The sequence below is a fragment of the Culex quinquefasciatus genome, chromosome 2 (assembly GCF_015732765.1).
Source record: "Culex quinquefasciatus strain JHB chromosome 2, VPISU_Cqui_1.0_pri_paternal, whole genome shotgun sequence".
Lineage (NCBI taxonomy): Eukaryota > Metazoa > Arthropoda > Insecta > Diptera > Culicidae > Culex > Culex quinquefasciatus.
The window spans coordinates 190,102,067-190,123,616 of record NC_051862.1 but is presented as its reverse complement, the minus strand read 5'-3'; the positions used below and the strand labels follow the sequence as shown (position 1 = coordinate 190,123,616).

Here is a 21,550-nt window from a genome sequence, read left to right as displayed (position 1 = left end):
AGGGGTATTTCTAGCATTGTTCGAGTGAGACAGCACGAACGTTTGATTTAAAGATGCAGGTACAACCTGACTTTGAGAATATTTCGGTTTGGATTTCGGCTGATGCTTAGCACGAGAATCCAAAACCTTTTTTCTGATGGGGCAATCCCAGAAATTTGATTTGTGATTTCCACCACAATTTGCACATTTAAATTGGGTGACTTCTTTCACGGGACAATTGTCCTTGTCGTGAGAAGAATCCCCGCAAACCATGCATTTTGGAACCATGGCGCAATGATCAGTACCGTGACCGAATGCCTGGCAACGCCGGCACTGGGTCAGATTCTGACCATTACCGCCATGTTTCTTAAAATGCTCCCACTTTACCCGTACATGGAACAAAAACTGTACTTTGTCCAAAAGTTTCAAATTGTTGATTTCATTTCTGTTGAAATGAAGCAGATAAAATTGTGAAGTCAAACCAAAGCGAGAAATATTCCCGTTTGATTTTTTCTTCATCGGTATTATTTGGGATGGGGCAAAGCCAAGCAACACCTTAAGTTCGTTTTTGATCTCATCCACCGACAAGTCGTTGGAGAGACCTTTCAAGACCGCCTTGAATGGCCGAGCATTCTTGGTCTCATACGTGTAGAAATTGTGTTTGTGGTTTTTCAAATAACCAACAAAAGTTTGGTGATCTTGTAAAGATTCCGTCAACAAGCGACATTCTCCTCTTCGACCAAGCTGGAACGAAACTTTCAAATTGCAAGTTTCCTTGCAATTCTTCAGTTGCGTTCGAAAGCTGGCCAAATCGGAGACGGAAGTCACTACAATTGGCGGAGCCTTTACTCGTTTCTCGACGGCAGAAGGCTCAGTACGAGGAGAAGGTTCCTTGTCATCAGTTTCGGATAAAACACCGAAACTGTTTGTCAATGGAATTGGAGGATTGACCTCACATTCAGAATCAGAATCAGACCTCAGAAGAGGCTGTTTTCTTTTTCTGTTTCCGTTAGCCGGTTTAGCGTTCAAACGCTTCACCGACGTAACGACCAAATCTTCAGAAGATTTGCGTTTACCTTTGTTTTGACGCATTTTGCAAGCAAAGTTCTCTTAAAAAGATGGCTTTGTATGTAAAATACAACAAAATTTCAGGTGGGGTTAGTCTTGAAAAGACTGTTTAGAATTTTGGAAAATAACTCAGGTAGTCTTTAAAAAGACTGTGAATTTTGTTTTGAAATAACTCTGAGCTTAGGTAGTAAAAAATACCGCAGCTCTAGTGTCCGTTCACCACGAAGGTTCGCAAGACACTGATTCAATAATGAGTTGTAATTGTTGATTTAACTGAGACTAAGTGAGTACAATCTCTACAACCAAAGAGTTTCACTGATATGTGTTTTATGAAATCAATGTCACATGAATAGTTCACGATTGAGGCTTTTGAATTCTGTGTAATTGATGTTTTATTATGAAAAATTTGTAAAATTGTACTGAAGGGTGCCGGTTATTACTTGAAGGGTGCTACCTTAATTTTATAAGAATGTTTTGATTCCTGCTGTAAAATAATCATTTTTGCAATCAGCATTGCTCTACAGAAGGACCTTGAAACATTATGTCCCGGGAATTCCCGGAATTTTTCAAAAAAAATATATTTCCCGTTTCCCGGATTCCCGAAATTCAAGCGGAATTTTCGTAACATTTTGGTAATTTTTGAAAATTAAATTTGAAAAAAAAAATAATGAAAGAACCCAATAATAATTTTACTTATTTAATTTCACTTTACTGTTATTGAACCTTATCAGTTCATCTGGCAATTTTATGTCATGTTTTATTTCACATGATAGATATTTTGGAATGAAAATAAACTATTATAATTTTGGTAGGTTTTTCAAACAAGAATTGTTATTATATCTTCCCACCAAGATCAAAATTGTGTTTATTTAACGTTTTTGTTTACCTTGACCAAATATAATGAAAATTGAATTGGTATTATTAAGAGGCAGTATTTGTAAATATTGCTCGGTTTGTTCTAGAGGTCGTATCGAGGTGCTCCGATTTGGATGAAACTTTCAGCGTTTGTTTGTCTATGCATGAGATGAACTCATGCCAAATATGAGCCCTCTACGACAAAGGGAAGTGGGGTAAAACGGGCTTTGAAGTTTGATCTAATCAAATTTACAACTCCAATACTTCTAATTTACGTGAAATTGTCCGAGGATTCCGAATATGACAAAATTGAGACCAAAAAGTGCCGTTATGGAGGCCTACAGGGCAAAAACTAACGTGGTAAAATGTTTGTTGCAGAAAAAACGAAAAACTATGAGAAAAACTGCGATTGGCCAAAAAGTTGATACCGTAAGCTTATAGTCCATGAAATTACCTATCTTTTGACCTGTGGGAGTATGGGTGTTGGAGGCTGTTGGAAAAAGATATTAAGGTTTTAAAAAAATCTATTTTTGACAGTAATTTGCAAAAGCTAAGAGAAAATTTCAAACTAATCCTGGATGTCTATGGCACATTTTGAAGTGCTTCAAAAGACCTTTCAAATGCATCTAAGAGAGTTGGAATTGATGAAGTTTTACGGAAATGCGAGCAATTTTAAGATTTTTTATGTTTTTTTTGACCTCAAACTTCAAAGCCCGTTTTACCCCACTTCCCTTTGTCGTAGAAGGCTCATATTTGGCATGAGTTCATCTCATGTATAGACAAACAAACGCTGAAAGTTTCATCCAAATCGGAGCACCTCGATACGACCTGTTACACATCGGTGAAAATCTCGCTCTTAAATGTCTCAAAGAGGGTTATATAATAAGAATCAGGTTATTTTTTTCAAAGTGTTCTAGAAATTACAGTTTAATGGTGAAAATATGAAGAGTTACCAAGGGCACAAGAGATATACATATGAGACTACTTAATAGTAGTTTATGCAACAAGTTGCAAAAAGAGGATTTTTTCAGCACGAGTTGTACATTTATCCAACGAGGTTCACCGAGTTGGATAAATACGCAGAGTGCTGAAAAAATCAAGTTTTGCAACGAGTTCTATACAACATTTTTTGCAATTCCAAAAAACACACACTGAGTGAAATTTTAAGTCAAATTTTCATGTATTTTGTCAATAAATCGTTTAAATCAATTTTTTTGAAAAGTGTTACTTTTCGAAATAAGTGCTGAAAAGTTCAACTTTTCAGCACCCATTTGAGTGCTGAAAAGTAGAACTTTTCAGCATTTATGTTGAAAAGTGTTGCTATTCGATTCTGTTATTTTTGGTACAGAAAAGTAGGCTATTTCATCGTTCAAGAATGACAAAAAAAGTGAGTAGTTTCACGACGGAATTGCAAAAATACTATTTTTGCAATTTCGTCGTGAAACTACATACTTTTCCTGCCATTCTCGAGCGACGAAACGGACTGCTTTTCTCAACCAAAAATAACAGAATGGAAAATTAATAGGGGAAATATACCCATTTTAATCACTCTAAGCCGTTCGACCAATTCTAATCACTTTTGCAGTTTTCGGCTATTAAATCAACATTTTTTGATACATCAACAATGGAGAGTTGCTTGCTCACTTTTATTTGAGCTATTTGTTACTTTGAAACAGTCAAAAATACTTTATAAAAGCTGTAATTCATGGTCAAAGTGCTGATAGGCCGATAATAGAAATAGGCTGAGAAAGGGTATAGTTCCCCTACCTTTCAAAAACAGTGCTGAAAGTTCTACTTCGTATTTATTCGTCGTATTTATTCAACTGCCGGGACCGTGGTGTAGGGGTAAGCGTGATTGCCTCTCACCCAGTCGGCCTGGGTTCGATCCCAGACGGTCCCGGTGGCATTTTTCGAGACGAGATTTGTCTGATCACGCCTTCCGTCGGAAGGGAAGTAAATGTTGGTCCCGGACTAACCTAAAAAAGGTTAGGTCGTTAGCTCAATCCAGGTGTAGGAGTCGTCTCCCTGGGTCCTGCCTCGGTGGAGTCGCTGGTAGGCAGTTAGATTCACAATCTGAAGGTCGTCAGTTCGAATCCCGGGGTGGATGGAAGCTTAGGTGTAAAAAGAGGTTTGCAATTGCCTCACCAATCAAGCCTTCGAACACCTAGTTTCGAGTAGGAATCTCGCAATCGAGAACGCCAAGGCAATGCTGTAGAGCGAATAATTTGATTTGATTTTATTCAACTCGGTAAACCTCGTTGGATAAATGTACGACTTGTGCTGAACTTGTTCCATAAACTACTATTTTGCTATGAACATTATTTTAACCAATGTCATTTATAAGGTGCGCCAATCATCAAAAAACGACTTCGTATGATATAAAAGGTAGTCAAATAATGCAAACATGTTTTAAAAGCTCGCTCTAAATGTTTGAAAATTTTGACTTGTGATTGCATAAAAATGGTATTTGAAGTGAAAAAGTAGATTTTAAGGTATATTCAATGCTTTATTTAGATTATTATAAGATTTGTCCTGGAAAAAAAAATAATTGCCATAAAAAACATATTTTTCGCATTATTTTTTTCATATCAACTTGTTTATCAACAACTTTGTCATATTCTCCCAAACTGGTCACAGAGACAAATTTAAAAGCAATTTAATGGTTTTGGAACATTGATTTATTTTACTCAATGTCCATACACTATGATTATAAAAAAAAAATACCTAGGTACTTCTTAACAAAAAAATGCTAATCTTTTTTATGTTGATAAATTGTACGAATTGATAGACAGCTTACACCTTAAAAAAAGATCTATTTTCTTGAAGTTGTATTTTTTCACATGCAGTCAAGGCATTAACTGATCCTCACACTTATTTTGCCCATTTACGTTGCTATTCTATACATTTTTGTTGCAAAATATTAATCAGAACCAGGATCAGAACAATTTTCGCTAAGTTTCAAATTTCCCGGGAAATTTGTAGAAAATTTCCCGTTTCCCGGGAATTTTATGAACCCGGGAAATTGGACGCTCTAACCCTATCTCAAGTTATTGTCCCTTAATGTGAATGTCAAAATAGTGTCAGAGAAGCAAAATGTACATCTTTGAAGGATATGATTTTTCCCCTGTTAGTTGAGGTCACTTTGAGCAATATTTATATACTTTTTAAGGGCGGATCTTAGTTGAAATAAGTTGTTTCATAACAAAACTGTTTTTTTTTTTTAAATTCAGCTGAAAATTATGTTTGGATCTTATTTGTAACCCATTTTTTATTAGGGGTGAGGAAAGATTAAGTTAGTTTTTTAAATACATTTTACACGCAGTCAAACTGCTGAAAATGACTATTTTGATATAATTTTATCTGTTCACAATCTGTGGCTTTGAAACTAAGAGTTGCATTTTAACGTATTGTTTTAAATTTTTAGTAATTAGAATTTACAACGATTTGAATATACACAGTAAAACATTGTGTAAATTTGGAAGGTGTAATTTTGGAAGGTTGAATATTACCTCTTTTATGATGTAATTTTTTCCTCAATTTAGGCTGAAAAAGCGACATTACAACAGAAAAGTGGTAAAATTATACATTTTCAGAGGTAAAATTACACATTTTTTCTAACATAAGAGATGTACCCCTTTTCAGATGTAATATTACCATGATTTTTTTCTGTGTATCTTAGACAGATTTTCTTACAAACTCACAACTTTTTAGCTAAAGCTGCGCCAAACACTCCAAGCACATTGTCATTTAGAGCGTGTTACGCGCCGAGCATCGAAGCATCATTTGCAGGTACAGTTACTTAGTGGTACACATTAATGTCCCCTTCAGGCTGAAAACCGTATAAAACCGTATCTCCATCCTTCGGCTCTGGAATATGAACCAGCTCCGGCACAAAGAGCCATAAAGGTGGAGGAAAAATAAACAGACTGATCCACGACAAAACTATAATCGTGTGCCCCATCCTCCGAGATACCTGCAAATTGTGTGTCTTTCTTGTAATAACTGCACCAAGCTACCGAAGCATTGCCAGCGCAGAGAGCGGAAAGATGATGACCGTGCAGCAGCAGCAGTCGCGTTACATCGCGTAGATCGAGATCTCCTCCAAACCCATTAGATCGGCATGACTCATGCAGATCGTCGGCTCTGTCAAATGCGGCTGCCTCCACTGAACTGAAATATTCACAATTTCTCGAAAAGCTGTGATTCACCGCCAAGAGGTAGTGATCTCTCGATATTTCGAGCTTTTTTATTTTATTTACTCGCGCGCATCTAACCAGGTTAAGGTGTTTGGTTTCGACAGTAAATCCCAGAGCTTTGAAAATAATAATAATAAAAAAGAAGGAAACTCGAACAAGAAAAATGTTCAAGTCACTCCAACTTCGGGGCTTGAAGCGAGTTCACTCCACGGTTGTGCTTGTTGCGCGCTGACCCATTTGGCAGAGCACACGAAAACAAAGGGGGATGAAATAAAGCACAAATTGTGGGTTAACTTTGGGTGGATAATTGATAATTTCTTCTAAATCAACTGCTAAAGTGTGGCTAAGCTTTTGTATGGGGGAAAGGTTTGGAATCGGGCATTTGTGGGTTTGGACCATTAAAAAGAATGTGCTTTGGGAGGTTTGGAATAGCAACAGTAGTCACATTTAAGGTTTTAAGTAGGCCATAATAGCATATAGGGGGTGTACCCCATTTGGCATAATGGACATTTGGCATAACGGGTTTTCAAGATGGACGTTTGGCATAATGGACGTTTGGCATAATTGGTCCAAGACATCAGGGACGTTTGGCATAATGGACATTCGGCATAATGGACGTTTGGCATAATTCGTTCAAAACCCATCAAGGACGTTTGGCATAATGGACGTTTGGCATAATTTTTGCTAGCTATTTTTTTCCTTTTTTCTAAACAGATAACTTTACTTTAAAAATGATTTTTGTTTTCAAGAAATCTAGTATCTTTGTAATTTTCTCCCAATAGATGTATTTTTTTCCTTTTTTTCTTAATAAAGCTTGAAAATGCAATTTTTCATAAATATAAAATGCATTTTTTCATAAATATATAATATTGAGATTTGTCTTCTTTTGAAATATTTTGCAGCAATTTTTTTGTATTCAATTATTCCTTCTTTTATTTTAAATTCAACCTAACAAAGTGATGTAAGTTTTGCCAGTCTTTGAAATTAAGCAATAAAGATTTTATACTGTTTACCCTTTTCCCTCCTTTTTCAAATTCAACCTAAAGAATGTATGTACATTTTGCTCTTCTTTAACGAAATGCATTTAAATTTAAATAAAATTTAAAGCTAAAATAAGGTAAAATCTCTCAAAAAATGTGCAGTTTGTTTTTTTTTTTTCAAAATTTTGCAATCATTGTTTTTATGCAATTTTTTCTTCTTTAATATTCATCCTTAGTAAGGTATGTACATTTTTTCTTTCTTTAAATATTTGACAAATGAGTTATGAAATTTTCCCTTCTTTTATTTTAAATTCAACTTTTAGAAGGGAAAATCTCTAAAAACAATACTTTTTGAATATTTGACAATTAACTTCGATTATGATTTTTTTTATAACATTTATATTTATTTATATAAAATTCAACTTATGGAAGGAAAAGTAAATTTAAAGATTCTCATTTTGACACTTTTTAAATGTTTGACTATCGCAAAATTTTTATGTTTTTCACCTACCTCTCTTTAAAATAACATATAATCAGCATTTTTTTTTGGGCAGTTGTCCCTTCTTTAAGATTAGTATTGAATAAATAAAAGAAGCGAAAATTCCATAAACAACTTTATTGCAAAAATTAAACCAACAGAGAAAAAATGTGCAGAAATTATATAAATGTTTAAAGACAACATCTATAAGAGAATTTCCCTTCTTCAAGTTAAATATAAAAAATGATGGGAAAATTGAATAAAAAAACTTAATTGCAAAATATTTAAAGAAAAGCAACATCGACATCTATTCACCCAAAATACAGGATCGAGAGTATAATTCCATCAAAATTTATAGAGAGCTCAATGCTAAACTCGATAGAATAATGGTACCAACTCACACCTGCAAAACAATTAATTAAATTAATTAATTGAAACAGTAAATCTGCAACAAGAGTCATACATCGAAATACTACTCTTGTGTCACCAAGCTGCTGTGGCCAAGGCAGTTTAGTCATTGAGTTAGTCTATTAAAGGTCTCTGGTTCAGTTCCCGTAGAGAACACTTTTTGTTTTGAAGGATGAACTTTTTCTTGAAAATGGACTCGAGGGCATAATTCTCTCGGTCATCTAGTGTTCTCTGTGTCTGTGAATCTTTCCGCTAGTCTCGTGTCGAATGAGTGCTGCCCAGTTCTGGGGTTTCTTTAGATTAAATTCGAAAAAGAAGGGAAAAATGTGAATTTATTTAGAGATTTCCTTTTTCAAGTAAAATTTTGATCAAAAGAAGGGAAAATTGCATTATAAAAGCTCAATTGTCGAAAATTTGAAGTGGTTTTTCTCATCATGAATTTCATATAAAAGGGAAAATTTCATTTAAAAAATTACTGCTAATTATATTGAAAGGGGAAAATCTTAAGCTAACAAGAGATATTTTCTTCTTTATACTAATTATTTAATAAAAATATCAAAATTTCATTGAAAAGATTTATTGTGAATTATTCAAAAAGGAAAGAATTGACTATTGGGGAAAAAATATAGAGATACCTAATTTTTTTATAGAAAAAAAATGATAATCTCTTAAAGTAATATAAAAAGGTAAAAAATATACATTTTCGGTCGTGAAAATGACAAATACTTAACAAAAAAACAAGCTAGTAATAATTATGCCAAACGTCCATTATGCCAAACGTCCTTGATGGTTTTTGAACGAATTATGCTAAACGTCCATTATGCCAAATGTCCATTATGCCAAACGTCCCTGATGTCTTGGACCAATTATGCCAATCGTCCATTATGCCAAACGTCCATCTTGAAAACCCGTTATGCCAAATGTCCATTATGCCAAATGGGGTACACCCGCATATAGGGGCTTTCAGAACCATAACAAAAATCTTTAAATTTAAAAATGTATCTAAGGGGAATGTAATAATAAATGCAATCAAAACATAACTAATTTAAGGCATTAAAAGTCCAATGACTCTGTTTAATAAAATGGAAATCTGTACAAATTTTTCAAAAATGTTCAAACTGAGCACATAATTCAAATCAAACCGGAAATGTTTTTAATTTTTCAGGCAGATTTGAATCCCGAAAATTCAAAAGACAGAAATTCCGGGAATTTTACAAACAGAAAATTCCCGAATACCGGGAATTTTTCTTATTTTTTCCCAAAATTAAGAAAAAAACATATTTTGGTCTTAGAATTCAGATTTGATTGTGATTTCCAAATTTACCGAATAATGCACCTGAAAGTACACACTTTTAACTACATTTCCTGAAAATATTTCCGTGTCTATCGGTGTCTATTTTTAGATAAATCAATTTGAATTTGAAGCTGTGCAATTTTATGTCATAAACAACTCTTCAGAACATAGTAGACCGCTAAAATGCTAACATTTTGAGCTATCACCAAAAAAGTGCTTTTTTGGACCATTTATGCAAAAATGGCGTATATCTCGAGTAGAATAAGAGCTACAAATTTGGCACCTTGGACAAACTTAGATGAAATTTTTCTCCTCTACAACTTTGCCGAGGACACCAAAGCCCAACAATGTCATCCAACAAAGTTAATTTTTGTTTGACACCCTGGAATGTCGTCACCCTGTATGAAAATAACTTCAAAAGATAGCCCTTATTAAGTACAACAACTCTTCCGAAGACACCATTTGGCTAGGATGTCAAATAAAGGAGTTTTCAATTTATTCCACTTAATTTTGCTGTGCAATGTCCAAAAAATCAAATTGTACTGAAGTTTTTCAGCTTTTTCAAAGATGGACAAGAATGGATACTTTTTTTTAGTAAAAAAGAATATTTTGTTGAATAATTTAACCTTTAAAGGGATGTAACTCAGAAATGTTGCACATTATCAAAATTTAACAAAATATGGAGACTTGTCAAACAAGAGTTTCATCAAACTCTTGATGCAAAAATTCTTATTTGGGCATAACGAAAGCTTCAGACAAATTAAAAAAACATGCTACGCTGTTTTTTTAAATTTTGTTGAGTTTTTTGTTCACCAAAAACTGACAACAGTTTTTCGAATTTGTTTGTAAACTGTTGTTTGATTGTGGATATTTTGTAAACAGTTTTTTTTATTTTGAAATGAAAGATTAAAATTATCAAATCAAATATTTCTTTCTGTAATGCTGCAAAATATGAAGACAAGGAAAATCTCCAAATATTTTTTCAACAAACGCAATAGGGTTTGTGAATAGTAATTTATTAATAGATTTTCTATTAGAAAAGGTTATTTCAATACATATTAAGATAAAAGCAACAAATAGAAGGTTTAAAAACTGCTCATTTCAAAAGTAGAAATATTAAATCACATTTATATTTTATTTTTCTAAATGCATTTCGATTGAAATTCAAGCTAAATTAATTATCCGCAACCCTATTCCTTCACTCACACACACACCGTTACCTGATATGTTGTTTCAAGTAGCTTCAACTTGTAGTCACTAATCAAGCATATGTCTTTATCAATCTATTTCCAGGTAACCAACTCAGCGCTGAGTACTTCACTCGCTAGTCTGCAGCGAACGGTGATGACGGAATGACCTACGACCACCGAATTGCCTCCGAATTACAATCGAAAGTTAGTGTTAAATTGCGTTAGTTGGGAAGGCATCGCCTGCCGAAAGTGAAAGAGAAGAGTTACATGCCAAGTGTGCTTGCAATGAGTTAATCAAGCGACAACCCCCGGTGGTACAGTGAATGGCAGTGAGTGAATCACAATGAGCAACGTGACAAGCGAGTCGAAAAAGACGCCGACGAATCGGAAATTCGCCGTCGACTGTGGTGTTAAAAATTTCAATTCGAAACGGCGACGACGGACCTCAGTGGATAGCAGCGTGGGAATGCTACCTCCGAAGCGGCTCCGGTGGAAGAACCGCTGGAAGATTCGACTGCTGGCGGGTCCAGTAGCAGTAGCGGCAGTGATACTAGTGTTGTTCGGTGTGACTCACGGTCAGGAGTTTGCCGGCGAAAGCCATCCGGATCGTGACTTTGAGCATATCGCGACAGCTGAAAGCAAGGAAATCATTACGAATCACATCTCGACGAGTGAAAACGGGGGCGTTGGCGATGATGTGCGGTATCAGTACGAGAACGTCCCCGCTGACCCGGCCGGGGGTCACTTTACGGAGATCTCCGGCGATGTGGTGCTTGGCGAGAAGATCCTGCGCGCGTCCGAAAGTCCGTACATGCTGCGAACGGACTTGGAGGTCGAGCGGAAGGCCCGGTTGATCGTGGAACCGGGCGTGACGATCCACTTTGCGCCGATGGTCGGAATTACGGTTCGCGGATCGCTGCTGGCGTTGGTGAGTTAACTTATGCTTTCTGACTCTTATCTTATCTCTCAACCTTTTGGATTCGACTTGGGTGCGCATGGGCTGCGCGATGAATGTGGTTGATTGTTGTGAAATTTGATTCATTTCTGTTGACACAACCACCTGTCGCAGTGTTTGTCTGGTGGGGCGTTTGTATGTGCTGGTGATAGCTACTTATCAGCGAGCGTCGCGTTCGGCTGTTATCAGCGTTTGTGAAACAGGTGCCCACCGAGCCCTTTGGTGTCGTAGGGCGTTGTATTGCAAAAATAAATATTGGAGTCTTCTTTGCCAAACCATATGGATTAGTAAGCATGGACTTAAATATTTAAAGAGGATTCGTTCGTGGATTAGTAAGCATGGACTCAAATATTTAAAGAGGATTCAATTTCAAAGACGATCATATTTAATTCGACAGTACAAATATATCATATAATTTCGATTGCATTGGCTATAACACTCGAAATTACGTATGGATTTCAGCAAATTTATATACAATTCAATGAGCCAGTCCGATTCCGGTAGAACCCGCAACATCAGACAATGAAAGACCCTTCCAAAAAATAAGAGGGGGAAAAAGGGCCCATAAAAACTGGCGTTGTTTGGCATCCGGTCAGGTTCGTTGACGGACGCGCTACGGTCGTCCACCAGGTCTCCACCACACAGGTGTTCAACGCACGTCCACGTGCTGCATTTTAAACTAGGTTTTCTAGTTGTAACGTACACGATGCGTCAAGAATGGATGGAACACAGTGGAAACGCCGATGACGCAGACAGAAGGTAGACCAAAAGTGCGTGCGCATCAGAGAAAGCTAGTAAAGCTTCTTCTTCCCGAGGTTATTGGCTCAAGGCCGATGACCTCAGCTTAGACGGGGACTCCGACACGATGACCCCGCTACGAAGAGGTGTGGGAAGAAGTTGTTCACCTTTACGGGGTCTCCGATTAGTCTCGCGACAAAGTTTGGGTTTTAGCCTCCGTAATTAGGATCGACAAAAGGTGCTGATAGTTAAAAAGCTATTTGTCAGTGGGTCGTTGATTGGAAGGAGGATCGTTGGAATTAAAAATGGGTTTGCCGTGACGGGAGACTTATAGGGATTCATTTGATTGGTATGCATTACGGAACCTTGGATATTAGTGGATGCTAGCAGAAGAGAAGCTTTTTTGTATGCAGGAAGCATCACCAAGAATTTCAACAAAGAAATATTAATTGATGTTCATTGTTCAGCGATGAATCATTCAAAATATTATTGCAAATGCAATGTTTTTGAAGAAATTTGCATTACAGGCTCTCTCAAAAGTAAAGATTCTCAATTTAAAATAATACCTTTTATTTTTCACGCAAAAAGTTTCGAAAAATGAATAATGAATTAAGAAATGTGTTTCATTGCATTTGTTTTCTGAAACAGTTTTTCATCTAACTATATCGCAGGATAAAATTGAAACTATTTCCAGTTTTACAATTGTGTAGCCCAATTCTATAAAGCGATTAATAATTTTTAAACGAAACAAAATGATTAAACTTAAAATTGTCACCTAAAACGTGTCCAAAATATTTTTTTTTTTCAAAATTGGAAAAATTAAATTTTTTGTCGAATTGAAAAAAATGAGAAATATTTTTAGAGTGTAACTTTTTTTGGGAAAGTCCTGAGCAATACTTACAATCTACATCTTTGTCGAAGACACCAAATTGATAGGAAAATTTGTTCTCAAGATACAGTTTTTTGAATTTTTTAATAAACAAAGTTTCATCCAAATATACAAAATAAAATTGCAAGGTATACAATTTTGCTTTTCGCGTACCGTAAAACGGGGTGACTTTGATAGGTTTGTGATGTTTCCGCCAAATGAAGAGTACAATTAAAATACGTAAGGAATGGTTTAGCATCATACTGACCGTGGTAGAGAAGTGTTCAAAGTACCTCAAGAAGATTTTTTCATAAAATTAAAAAAGGTTAGTTAACTATAGTTAAGAAAATGTTGATTTACTCAATGAACATGATCATGAATCGGAAAACGGAATGCATTTTCGGATTTTTTGGACAATTTTCCACTAAGAGAAGGTTAAATAAATTTGTAAATAAGAATTAATATGTGTTTTTGAAACACAATCAAAAAAAATCCAAATTTATAGGCAATTTCAGTTTAACAAATTTCCGGTAAGATGTGAAAACTTTTGATTCGTGCTTCGAATTCAGTATAAAATGCAATATAAATCAATAATTTTATAAACAAAACTAGTTTTAACACATTTCAGGCCAAATTCCGACTTTTTTAACAACATTACCTAACATTTATATGTATTTTGTTATAAAGCTTAGAAACTTAGTTTATAAAATATAAACATTGTTTTTTTTTTCTAAAAAACCATATCAGCTACTTTAGTGATGGTACATTTAACGAACAAATAAAGTTTTAACATCTTAAATATGATTTTAACAAGAAAAACTATGACTATCAAAGTCACCCCGGAGTTTAAACTTAGAATTTTTATCGTAACTTTTTTCCTAAACACTATTAATTTTTTTTCCATAATAGTGCATGGACTTTGTGTGGCCTATCCCAGTGCATGTTTTGAAAATAATAATCTTGAGAAAAAACTTACCTGTTGGAAAATATTCCAAAAACAAATTGAAATCCTATTAAAGTCACCCCGGTTTACGGTACATGGAATTATGAACTTGTTCTCGAAATTATGTTAAAAAGTTTACGATATTGTGAACAGTGTTCACGAAATCGGGAATAACAATGTTGGGGGATGAGTATACTAAGAACAATGTAAATCTGAAAGTTGAAACATTTTATGTTGAAATATTACCTTCTTTTTAAAAATAAATGTGCAATAACTCATGGAAAGAAGAAATATTAGGCATTTTATATGGTAAAATATCTTAAATTTCTGACACTTAATTTAAATTACCCCGTATTTAGTTCAATTGAACGAATACACCAATAATTCATTTATGATGATTTAAATATCTTGACAAAGAATTGGAAAATCGTCATCAAAACTTGTCATTTATGTCCAAAAAGTAAAGTTTCTGAATACTATTCAACGTGTTAAATTACTTTAGGGTGCAGTTATTTCCGGCCACCATCGAATTTCGCTGCAAGTCCCAAAACCGAAAAAAGCAACAACAAAAAAACATGGCATAATTGCAAGAGCGGCTTTATGCATGCCTGACCACCCTCGCCAGCTATTTGTGTTTGCCAAAACTATTCCGGTGACTCGTGCCACAGTCAGTGACGAGCCCGACCGACACGTCTAATTACCGGTTTTGCGATGATGGGTATCGCACATTCGCACCAAATTGGGGTTATTTTCCTGCACACCTGCCTGCCTGCCGTGTCGGTCGTCGGTGGCTCGCATAGACGATGGTTGGTGGCGCTGCTGCCAGTCTTGAATGAGCCTTAATTGACTCATCCAAGCACTGGCTTGAACGCCGCGCATTACACGAATGGTTGAGATCAAGTTTAAAGTCAGTGCTGTTTTGAGTGGATGATCGTTTTAAATGGAAAATTGCCTAAAATTTGTTCAATTATGAAGATTTTGCTAAATGATCAGATTCAGAGCTCACATAATTGCTGAGTAGTTTTTCTCTGGGTTAAATCGTATGTATCAACTGAAATAAAAAAGATATTGGAGAGAAACCTAATTTAAACCATTCGCCTCACCATAAAAAGTTCCATAAACTGTTTTTGCCACACTTCTAATTTGCATGTGCACTTCATTCTCACTTCTTTTGCCAACTTTTACCTTCAACCAACTGTTGCTTCTGCAAGAAATATAAAAAAAAGCAACAGCACGCCACTAGCGCCACCGTTCCGTGGATGAGCCCCGGCGTCGTCGCGCACCAACATGGAACAAATTATGCTCAAATTGTGTGTATGAATAAAAAAGTGACTTCACGCAGCGGCTGTAACGAACTCAGCTGAGAGCTGAGAGCTGGATTATTTATTTGCTGGGAGGCAGGCCTGCCAGAGGTGAGCTTTGAAAGTGGTTCGGCTCTGATTTATGGGCGAATTTTTTCAGTGCTTGTTCACATCAAGAGCAAGGGTGGCTCGTTGAAAAAAGGTTCGTTTACAAAATCAGTTTTAGATATTTATCATAGACAGATTCAAGTTCTATTCATTTGAAACAAAACTCATATTTTATGTCAAGATAGATTTGAAAACACAACAAAAAAAAAAAATCAAACCATCCACATTAACGACCCCCGGGTCTTTTGTGGTCTCTATTGCAAGTTTCTGCTCGAACCTAGGAGTCCGAAGGCTTGAATGGGGAGGGCACCCAAACCTCTTTTACTCCAAGGAACCTTCCACCCCAGTGTTTGAACTGACGACCTTTGGATTGCGAGTCCAACCGCCGCCAGCGATTCCACCGGAGTAGGCTTGGTTTGGTGTGTTGTTTGTACTTATGGCATGGAGACGACTCCTACACCTGGAATGACTTAACGGCCTAACAACCAAGGCCGGGACCGACATTTTACTTCCTCATCCGATGGAAGGTTGGAGCAGATGCGAAAACACAACCAACCATTCTTTAATATCTTCTTTAAAAATGAAATTATACAGCCATTCCACGTCAAACAGGAAGGATCCAAATCAAACATATTTGGTTCAAATTTTGCATGGGAGTTCCTTGGCCAAAATAATAAGATCCAAGTTTTTTTTGTTTGGAAATTAGGCTGCTCTTTTCCCAAAAAGGGTGGTTTTTCGTCGATTTTCGTGAAAGCCACATTTAAAAAGAAAAAGTCATATCTTCATAACAACAAGCATGTAACAAAAATGCTTTAGCTTTTGGTTCTATACAAAGAATTTTATAATTATTAACAATAATTGTTATAATTGAATTATTCATTTTATTTAATAATGTATAATTAGGCTGTTCCAAATTATCTAGAATTTTTAAGTCCTTCCTGGTCAAATTTAAGGGGGTGGAGGAGAAAGGAAAAAAAACAAACAATTTTTTTAGCATGATTATCTAAATTTTAAAACAAAAAGTATAACAAATATTTCATTATAATAGTTAGTTAAAATTACTGACAGCATTTTGAAAATTTATAATGAAAATATGTTATTTATCTTAAAGCAAAAATTAACGTCATTCAATGTAATACAATTGATCGTGCAAGTTTTTCAACGTTTTTTTTTATTTTTATGTTATTTTTAGCTTTTTGATTAGAAGCAAATAAAATAGTAAATTAATGTACAAAAACACACCATGTTGATAAACCGGTTACAACGAGATGGTAATTCTCCGCCAACTCACACAACAGTTGCCCCGACCCCTCTTCGATTTGTGTGAAACTTTGTCGTAAGGGGTAACTTTTGTCTCTGATCACGAATCCGAGGTCCGTTTTTTTATATCTCGTGACGGAGGGGTGGTACGACCCCTTCCATTTTGGAACATGTGAAAAAAGAGGTGTTTTTCAATAATTTGCAGCCTGAAACGGTGATGAGATAGAAATTTGGTGCCAAAGGGACTTTTATGCCGCGGCGTCTTCGGCAAAGTTGTAGGTATTCTTGAGGACAATTGAGAAAAAAATAGGTACAGTATGGCCCATAAAAAATGCGACATTGTTATTTGGTGAAAATCGGCCCTGTTTTGACTATTTACGATGTATGTAGCATGTGTACATGTTAAATGGGATCCAAACAAACGAATAATGTATTGAAAACCTTTTCTTTAGCTTTAAAAAATGTCACAACACATTTAAACTTAAAATTCTCCAATTTGCTCCCAGCCCAGGCCATATAAAAGAAAAATGACTTTTCTATGTTGGTCGTTCTGAAGAGCCACCTCTGAATTTTTGTATGGATTAAAAAGTAAACAGCCTCCAAGGTTACTGTTTTTGAGACCTGTCACATTAGTTTCATCGAATTTTACACATTCTATTTACCAGTTATACTAAAACAGTGATCTTTTCAAAAATATCCCGATTCTGAAAATGCTTCATTTTTTAGGAGTTTTTGGAGCCTGCAATGATTCAAAGGGAAAAAATAATTCAACAAATGATGGTAATTGACTCTAACAGATGCCCTGATATGACTTTTAACAGTATAGAGCCGTTGGGCACTCTTTAAAGCCATTCGTCATATGTTTTAAGTTATTAATTTATTTTGACCGAATCACTCAAGATGATAACCCAAATGGCATTTTCCTCAAAAATGACTGATTCTATCAAAATTTATGAACTTTTTCGATTGGGCGTATTTAAGAGGGACTTCTAACGATGCTTTGGACAAAGGGTTGGATATTTTAACATGTTTCGTTTAGAAGATATAAGGTATGGAATTTAGGTAAAATTTGTACCAAAAATACATCCATTATTGTAGCCCACCAATATCCAAAACTGGCGAACTGCAAAAACTGTCATGAAAATATCTTCAAAACATACCAAACTATCACCATGATACATAAGAAAACAAGTTTGTTAAATACATTTACATATACATTGGAACAATTTTTCGGTGAAAAAATGCACATGTCTCGTTTTTTATGGGCCATACTGTACAAGGATTTTTTTTGCAGATTTTTAATCAACTTTTTTTTTTATTTTCGAGATTTTCAAAATATTTTTTTTCGAAAAGATCGGAAAATTTAACGAAAGTTTCATGTTTTAACGTTGAAAATCGGACCATTAATTGCTGAGATATTGACATTAGAAAATGGTGGGCCTGTTTGGGTGAGAGTTCGAATACTTCAATTTTCCTGTTTCTATTTCGCCGCTGTATCTCAGCAACCAGAGGTCCAATCTTCAATGTCTCTTAGACAATTTTATAGTAAATTTTCTGAACTTTAAAAAAAATATTTTTAGAAATGGTCACTCATGGTCACTATTTTTGAAAACTAAAAAAAATCGTCAATTTTTTTTATAGCATGAAATTTCGATTGTTTTTTAAATCATTATTTTTTCAAAAATGTATTACTCGGCGGCAGATTTTTTGACCATGTTTTTTTTTAGTTCAAAAGTTGCGAATTTATGTCCCCTAAAACATATAAAAAAAATCTCGAAAATCAAAACATATGTTTTTTGGGAAATTGAGTTATTATAAAAAAAGTTGATTAAAAAATCTGCAAAAAATAATTACGTCCTACAACTTTGCCAAAGACACCAACTTGATCAGATAATTCACTCAAAAGTTACAGCTGTTTGAATATTTACGTATCATTTTTGTATGGATAGCAGCCAAAATTGTATGGGTGAACCAATGACACAAAATAACTTCTTTGGTCATAGGGAAGGCCCCCACAAAGTTTGAGCCAAATAAAAAAAATACAAAAAATAAAAATGGTCGAAATCGGCCGATTTCGTAGAGAGTTGCTCATTGGAAGGTAACTTTACGTATTTTCTAATTTATATAAAAAATGCTCTTTAGAAAAAAAAATAAACAATTCATCATAAGAAAAAAAAAATTGCAATGGAAACAATATTTTCTTTGATGAATTTGATGTAACATTAGATTTTTTTTTCAAAGCATTCTATTTTGATGGTATCCTTTGAGACTTGACAAAAATAATTTGAAGGAACGCAGATTATAGAAAAGCGAAAATCTTTGTTTTTTTTTTTCAATTAGTTAGAAATTTGAACTTAAGTTAACATTTTGATAACCATCCACCTCGTCAAATGTTTTCTTACATAAGTTACATTTGTTCAAAGACTTTTTTTTCAATTTTGTGTTTGTGTATTTCATTTTTCTGGCCTGACTTTTTTAATGATTTTTTTAATTAAATGAACATTAAGTATCAACATGGTTGTATCGAATTTCACAATCTTTTTAAGTTCAAATTGGTTTCATAAATCAATTCCATACTAACATTTCAGTAGTTTATTGTTTGGAAAATTTTAAACATTGCCTGACAAAAAAATAACTATAGGTTTGTCCATCTTGCTGGAAGCTTCATGTTTAGCTGTGATTAAATTAAAAATTCCTTGCAAATGCATATAAAATAAGTGGAAGGATCTATATAACAACATTGTTTGATTAGTTTGATATGTTTTATGTTTAATTCTTAAAATTATAATTGGTAAACAATCTTCAAAATTAACACAAGAATCAATCATATAAACCAAATTGACTAAAAGAACCACCCTCAAACGACTCTCTACTAGCGGAACACGGTTTGCTGCAGATGAACGAACCGCAAGTCACTCGCGGCAAATTACGGTGTACTGCGCTGATGATTGCCTGCTGCAGCGCGCGTGCGATGAAAAGCGTTTGATAAAATTAAAATTTATAAAAATTAACTCATTGAAGAACCATTTCACCACGCCTTTGTCCGTGCGCATCCGCAAAGTCGCATGAAAACGGCCATCGGCTAATTCTTGGAGAATGCCAGTGTACCGAGCTACAGTAATAGTTGGTGCGTACGCATCGAATTTCATTAGAGCTGCTTACGAAATCTGTTCGGGTGTGACTAAAGTCGACACCACTGCTAGGTCAAATTGGGGCAACAAGCGGACTAATTGAGTGTCAAACTGGGTCAAGAGGGTTAATCTAATTAGTGCGCGTTGGCTAGCTGAACATGCTGGGTGGGGGATTTGAGGGGGGATGTTGATGTAGGTTACTTTGTTTGTTTCCAGATTACCGATTTTGTACACAAACAAAGATCATCCCCATGAAAACGACTTCCGTCGATTGAGTTTGCATTGCGTGTAACTGGTAGACACTTGAATCAAGTCTGAATCACGTCACTGGGCTTAGGTCACCCAACACACGATGACGAATACAGCAAAAATTGTCTCTTTATAGAACCGGTCAGCTATCCCCGTTTCTGCACTACGAGTGACGTTTTAATGATTGTGATCACGCAATGAAAATCGCCCTCTAGCTTTTATTGTAACACAGTGTCGTGTTTTATTCAGATGTAAATACGAAAAACTACGGAGCAGTGGTTCCTAGACTTTGTTTTCAATTCAATTATGATGTTTTCAGCACGAGTCGTACATTTGCCCAACAAGACTCTGCTGAGTTAAATAATAACGACAAGTGGTGTAAAAATCGAGTTTTGCAACGAGTTGAATACAATATTTTTGCGATTCCTAATAACACTTTTAAATAGTGTCGAAAAAAAAACGACTTTTAGATCTCGTGAAGTTGAACCTTTCAGCACTCCAAAATAGAACTTTGAGGTACTGCGGGAACCACTGGCGCAGTATCTCCAGAGTACATTCTCCATGCAATGTAGAACGTCACATGTCCAGCGCAGGTGAATAGCCTTCTCGCGTGACACAAACCGCGTCCAGTTTCATTCATAAAACACCAGCCAGCCAAACACAATTTATTGTCATACGAAAAGGGGGGGTAGAAAACATCCGCCCGGTCTCGCACAAACGAGCGAAAGGTTAGGGCACTTTTGTTAAATTAATTAAGAAGATTGCTCGTGCTGAACTGCGCCAATTAACGGGAGCAACTGTGCTAATACGCGTACGCGGTTCTCGAGGTTGGCGTTGATGAGACGCACCAAGTGTCGAGAGATTCCGAGTAAAACCAGGTCGCGGAAGGTCAATTGAAAAATGACGACACTCTGCCGAGTCGCGTCCGAAGTTCGATCTAGATAAAACGCGTTCAGAAACGGTGATGAAATTCATTCACGGCTGATCATGATTCATCTCTTGTTTGAATAGTTTGCTAGAAAACGAATCTTGCGACTGTTTCTTGAATAGTTTGCTAGAAAACGAATCTTGCGACTGTTTCTTGAGATTCTTGCACGCGAGAAATGCCGCGTCATGTTTGAAGTTTCACTTACTACTGTTGTGAAATACCATGAGCAAAATTTTCACTATCATTTCTGCTATAGAAAAGAAAGGAAAAAAAAACATCGTGAAAAGGTGTGGCCCGCCGTACAAGACCTCGGGCTGCCGTTAGTTCAGGGTTGCGTGATCAGAGATGGGAGGAATGTTTTGTGGTTGGCTCATGTTCCATGCTGAGAGGTGTGGAGGTGAGTCAATTTGTACTAGGGCTGCTAAGGGTGATATTCACTTTGGAAGCATACTAAGCTTAACTGAGTAATTGCTAACCAGTAGAAGTTGTCAACGAATTTGAGTTGTTATAGAACAGGTATCTTTCCAAAGATGAACATTATTTTCGATGGATTTAGTTAGGTTTGTGTCAACCAGCTGTTCTTTAAACTTTCTCCGATAAATATAATTTTAAAATTGAATT

At 35.5% G+C, this 21,550-nt stretch overlaps 1 protein-coding gene across 4 annotated transcripts in view; it reads left to right on the top strand.

Moving 5' to 3' along the window:
• LOC6053907 (protein bark beetle) overlaps positions 1-21,550 on the top strand; it is a 47,288-nt gene that overhangs the window by 12,080 nt on the left and 13,658 nt on the right. For all 4 annotated transcript variants that reach the window (XM_038255528.1, XM_038255526.1, XM_038255527.1 and 1 more), the window contains exon 2: positions 10,552-11,376. In XM_038255528.1, coding sequence (XP_038111456.1) covers positions 10,792-11,376 — 585 coding nt within the window. In that variant the 5' untranslated portion in view covers positions 10,552-10,791. The remainder of the gene's footprint in view (positions 1-10,551; positions 11,377-21,550) is intronic.